At 43.1% G+C, this 5,956-nt stretch overlaps 1 protein-coding gene across 2 annotated transcripts in view; it reads left to right on the top strand.

The window, feature by feature from the left end:
• The first annotated feature begins 1,647 nt into the window (after positions 1–1,647).
• ywhag1 (3-monooxygenase/tryptophan 5-monooxygenase activation protein, gamma polypeptide 1) overlaps positions 1,648–5,956 on the top strand; it is a 13,109-nt gene continuing 8,800 nt past the window's right edge. Inside the window, exon 1 of one of the 2 annotated variants that reach the window (XM_005737769.2) lies at positions 1,648–1,934. In XM_005737769.2, coding sequence (XP_005737826.1) covers positions 1,848–1,934 — 87 coding nt within the window. In that variant the 5' untranslated portion in view covers positions 1,648–1,847. Of the gene's footprint in view, positions 1,935–2,073; positions 2,206–5,956 lie in introns of those variants that run through there. The other variant, XM_005737770.2, reaches the window with a different exon arrangement.

Below are 5,956 nucleotides of genomic sequence, written 5' to 3'. Positions count from 1 at the left end.
ACAACATTAGGAAATTGCTGCGGTGCTTCAGTGCAAACAATAAGAATTAAAGTGCTATGTAGAAAGAAAGATATGTGCATGAGATATACATGAGATATATACATGAGAATAAGACTTATGAGTGCTACGTAGTAGCACTCATAAGTAGCCCAGTCGGGCTACCAAAATTTATCTCTGCCCTATTGGCCTATTGTAGGAAGGAAAAATATATGTCAATGCTTTTGCATTGTTTTGGAAATGTAGCTGGGTAATTATGTCATTGGCATCGATGAGCCACTGTCAATATGTGACATATTGAAATCGCGTTTGAATTTGCGCTGGGTTTTTTGCTTTCACTTTGCAATCGCGCGAACTGTGTATACTTCTGGTCTCAGATTTGCTTAAAAACCTTTCATCTAATTAGAAATCCCAGTCTTCAATTAATTCAATACAAAATATTAGGGGAGGGCTAGGGGAGGGTCTGTGCTGACGGACGTGGGTTACTGACCTGGTAGCCTGGCTGCCCCTGGGTGGGTCCGGGATGGGTGTGAGGTTCTGGGGGTGCTCCGTCTCTGGGCTGGGGAAATGGCATATCCATGGTAAATAAGGTAGTCACATAAACTGATCATAACTGTATCTTAATAAACCATATTAGATTAATTTAGTTGTGAAAAAACATGTACATAAAATAAAAAAGTTCTAATTTACTGGTGTTGGCCAGAGGGGCTGATGGCGTGTTATGGCAGCCTCGCTTCTGTCAATCTGCCCCTGGGCAGCTGTGGCTACAACTACAACTGTAGCTTGCCTCCACCAGTGTGTGAGAGTGAATGAATAGTGGCATTGTAAAGAGCTTTCGGTGCCTATATAAATCCAATCCATTATTATTATTACTTTATCAGATAGACGACTTCTGAAAATGACTCGCCAGTCAGTCCTGAAGACAGTAAATCGGACTTTTTGATTTTTCGATCTTGGTATGACTTGAATATCTATAACACGATCACCTTTATATCTTGATGCATGCTCATAAGATTGGGGAAACCTGTAGTCAGCTGAGACTGAGGAAGTCACTTGGATGAGTGACGTTTTCTCCCACTGAAATGGTATATCTAGATGAACAAAATAAACTTTTTGGGATCACCTTTATAGATACTGATGTTACACAGCCGGTAACCCTGTTACCCTGTACACGTGTATGGAGAACATTAGGTGTATATAGGAATATAACAATATATAATGAGGAAATATTGCACTGTGTCACACTCTACATTCTTATTTGACTGCAGTTTAGGTAGAAGGAGGACCCTGGCGCCCTTTTAACCCGTTTTTGTGTACCATGTTCTTATCAAAGAGTCTTCAATCAGTCTTTTTAGATAATGAAACAAAGCATCTCTATTAGATAGGGAAATTAGATCAATTAGGCCCTTGTTATAGCTGCTTTTGTGTTCTACTGGTAGTTTGCACTTTCTCCTACCTGACAATCAAGCTCTACTTTTGGGATGAAAGCTCCATAACAACGATGCACTCTGCCTAATAAAAAAAGATCACCTTCTTTTCACATTTGCAGTCTGACTAGCCCAAGTGTAGGGCAACGGGCTGCACTGTCAGTTTCTCCAGGCTGCCAGGGTCGTTACATCACTCTGCGAGGACACGCCTTTTTGGGTGGTGACACAATCGAGGAAAAGCGCTCGGAGGGGGAGGGGTGTCCCGTCGGCAGGCACACAGACAGCAGGCAGCAGCTGCAGCGACAGGATCTGGCGCTGTTACTCTGCACTGAAAACTTTCACATTACGATTTTAGCTCCGAAAAACACACACACGCAGGTTTAGAAACACTCCACACACTCACACGCACGACCTCTTTCTAAAATGGTAGACCGCGAGCAACTGGTGCAGAAAGCCAGGCTGGCCGAGCAGGCAGAGAGGTATGATGATATGGCAGCTTGCATGAAATCGGTAAGTAGGCTTCCTCTGTAATGACCTTTCTTTTCTCTTTGTCATTTTCTGTCATAAGTAACCTCAACAAGCTCTCTCTCTCTGTGTGTGTGTGTGTGTGTGTATGTGTGTGTGTGAGAGAGATAAATGTTTCAAGGCTGTACAGACCTAACGGTGGGGCAGGGGACTGTGCCTGTGTGTCACAGCACATTTGGGCTTAAGTGGACAAGCCGAGGACAATTGGTGTATGAAACTTATGATAAAAGATCGCATTTGTGAGGAATGCACGTCTGTGAGTATGATAGGGACAGGCTGTAAAAAGATTTGGGCTACATCATTTTGAAGAGGCCCTGTGTTCACCGTTCACACAGCAGATATATCAGTGAAATTGATCACATACATCGAAGCTCAGTGAAAATCGGTGATTTACAGTAAATCGGGGGAGGGGGTATCGGATGGGTGCTGTAGTGGATTGTGGTCGTTTGAAATGCGGACTGTCTGATCTTGGGGCGGTGCCTTTTGCCAGGCTTCTTCGTAACCGGCCGGGCTGCCCGGTTGTAACAAGAACCGAGAGAGAAATGAGTCGCAGAATGGCGATAAGAAGCCACTGAGTCATCATCTGTCTGAATCAATCATGGGTTCACAGTCAAAGGGATCCTGATCGACAGATACGCATATCGTCTGGGAGCAGAGAACGAGCTGGGTTGGTACCAATGATGATGAGAGTGACATCGCAGGCTGCTCGTGTTCCGGTTTAAACCAAATAAAGAGCCCTCGACTTAATGTGAAATACCCTACCCCCTCCTTCTCGGGCACCGTCTCTTCTGCACATTTGGCGCAGTGAGAAAGGGGCAATGTTGGCTGAAGGTTGCTCGCAAATCGATTTGCGCAGAAGGGGCGCACAGAAGTGTATCCACCTTTCAGACGTGGGTGTCGGTGCACGGACGACTTTCCAGAATCATCCATTCGGTAGATGCCATATTGCAGCAAATGCACACTCGCGTGAGCGTGATGGGAGCGCCAGTGTTCAGTCGATGCTTCTGTAGCAACCGCATCCCTGCGTCCTCGACCTCTTACAGCAGGTTCCCCACACAGAGGCGTGCCGCAGCATCTGCCAGGATGCAGCACAGGTCCAACCGTAGTGCACCATTTCACTGGCAGTGCATCTCACAGCATCAGGGCAGTCTGAGCCATCTCACAGAGAAATAGAAGTCAGTGAATGCTGGGTTGACCTGAGCTACTTTATTTAAAATAACGGACATGGAGATTATGGCTAGTGTCTTTTTTTGCTCTTAAGATAAGAGATAAAGAGTTTTCTCATGTCATATTTCTACATGATCATTTCTACATGATCATCTGTTATGGCCGTTTTCAGTTAACAGAGCTGCTTTCTATTCATGGTCGTCATCTCCAAGACTCAACTAGTAAGCTGTCAGAGTATTTTAAAGGCCGTACTGCATGCTGCTTTCCAGGACTGGCTTGTAGTGGCAGTGCCAGAGAGGGGGGCTCCACCCCTTCCCATTTGTGCCGAGTCAGAGAGTGAGAGAACAAGCTGCCCCTCACCCAGCCTGTCTCTCTGCACCACTGGGCAGTGGGGTGTGTCTGCTGCCTCGCCCATCGTTTGAGGGGAATCCCTTGCCACTGCAGGCATGGCAACCGCCCCGGTGGCAACGGAACCAAATAACCAGAAGGACGGAGCGTCCCCGGGAGGATTTGTCAGGCTTTAAGCTAAGGAGCTGGGCCCTACCAGAATGAATGATATGGTTTCTGGGCTGCTGTTGGGAGTTTTCACCACTGTCTTCAAATTTGATTACAGAACAGCATGTCCCAGCTTCAGTTCAACTTTCTACAACATGAATAAGTTATTACTTCAATAGATCTAGCTGTTGATTTTTAAGAAATTAACCATATCCAGAGAAGCTTATTTCATTAATTAGTCCAACTAAAACATCTCCACAAAAAGTAACTATGAGGTCTCCCTAATTTGACAAAAATATGATAATCACAGATAATACAATAAATCTGTGTTAGCAATTTGACATATTTTAGGATCTCAGAAATCCTACCAAAAATGATGGAGCTAGATGTTGTCTCTGGAACTATTTTCTTAAATTTTTTAACATAAGTGCTATCCTGATCCAGAACTACCACACTATTTGGAAGCGGCCTGTCAGGTTCACATAGCCGAGACAAAAAAAAAAATCTTTAAAACAAGACAAATTACAGTTCTTGAGTCATGTTGAAGTACTCATCGATAACCATATGCTACAAACACATGACACAGTACCCGGTGTTACTCTGCCTGTGTTTTGTAATAGTGACAAAACCCCTGTTCCACTGAAGTAAAGCAGTTTGTCACTGTGCCACACAGTGACTCACACAAAGAACAATATGCAGAACTGATAAAACTATTAAATCATAACACCGATAACATTGCACGATCTGATATCGTCGTGTTGGTGTTGTTCCCAGATCATCATCCTAAATGTTGCTCCAGGATCAACATTGCAAGTGACCAATCAGAATGTTGTGACGTCATACTTTTGCGACTTCGGGAAAAACTGGCGTGAAACAAAAAACTGTGCTTAAGCTGCGAGAAACCGCCTCTGTCTGCCGATCAACGGACCCTGACCCTAACCAACCCTTTAATAAACGGTAAGCAGAATTGATATTGTCCTTGCAACTTTGGAATTTCATAAATGAACGAATGGATTGGCGCGCAAAAGAATAACGTCACAACAATGTGATTGGTCACTTGCAATGTTGAACCTGGAATAACATTTTCATGATGATCTGGGAACAACACCAACACGATGATATCAGATCATCCAATAAGATTACTGACATTTAGCCAGTGGTGGCTAATCAGAAATATTAGTTATTAATTATTAATTATTAATTGATTAATAGATTACTTAATAGAGATTACACAACTAATGCTACATTTGAGATAATTTTCTTAACCTGTTTTCATACACGGGAAATATTCATCTCTTTGATCACTTAAGCTTAATTCACACATCCACTCAAGTCTGTATGTTTTTTGCGGAGCGAGAATTCTGTAATTAGTCAGTCCAGTACAGCCTCAATCAACAGACATGGCAAAATTTCTAAGTTGACCACTGTCAGTTCGGAGCATACCACATCAGCATGATGGAGGTAATTTTATGGCATGGGCACAAAGCCAGTCGCTGGTGTTGATCGATGATGGTGATAGGGGCAGAGATTGTTTTTCAGTGGTAGAGCATCTCAGGGGAGGGAAATCTGTAGTTTCTGTCTTAAAGCATTCACTGACTACAAAAGATTATTAAAGTATTAAAAATGAACCATTTTAAGTCATCTGCACAATTAATTTGAAAACCTGCAAAAATGGAGGAACAGTGTATAAAAATGGCCGTAGTTCATGTTAATGGAAGCAACTGTACTCATAAGACATGCACATCTATTAATGTGGCTGCACGAAGCCTGAGCCCTGTGTTGCTTTCTAAGTGATCAGTAAATGTTAATTGGTTTGATTGTCATCATAACTTTTAAATAGGAAAGCGCCCGCGGTGATCAGATGGACATGAAAGAGATTCAGACTCCTTGAGGTTAATGAAAACAGGGGCCATGTCTGAAAGGGGCGTCAATTGCTCTCTCTCCCTTGCTCTGTTTCTTCTGCTTTCTGTTTTTTTAATTTAGAGAGCCAGCTTCTGTCATGTTCAGTAAATGTGGGCGGTGACAATCCCCGTTTGGCCCAAAAGTTTTGTAGCTTCAATCAGCTCAGGCGTCATGGTTGCTCAAGTTTATGGACATATTTGGCTTTTTTTTTTCATTTTATTTGCAGATTTGCAATGTTGATCTGAAAGACCTTGCCATCTTTTGTTTGAGTTACATAGCAACAGCGGCTAAGAGGCCGGTTTACTGTGTATGAATATATATATGTTTATGAGAAGGCAGGCAGCCAGAGCTGCTGCACTTTAACACACGCATTTAACTAAGTCACCATAGGTAGTTGTACATTGTGTTGACTTGACCCCATTAGTTTGAATAAGCCTCCTCCC

This window comes from Pundamilia nyererei, unplaced genomic scaffold, assembly GCF_000239375.1.
Source record: "Pundamilia nyererei isolate P.nyererei 1_Seehausen unplaced genomic scaffold, PunNye1.0 scaffold00080, whole genome shotgun sequence".
NCBI classification, from domain to species: Eukaryota; Metazoa; Chordata; class Actinopteri; order Cichliformes; family Cichlidae; genus Pundamilia; species Pundamilia nyererei.
This window is presented reverse-complemented; position numbering and strand designations above follow the sequence as displayed.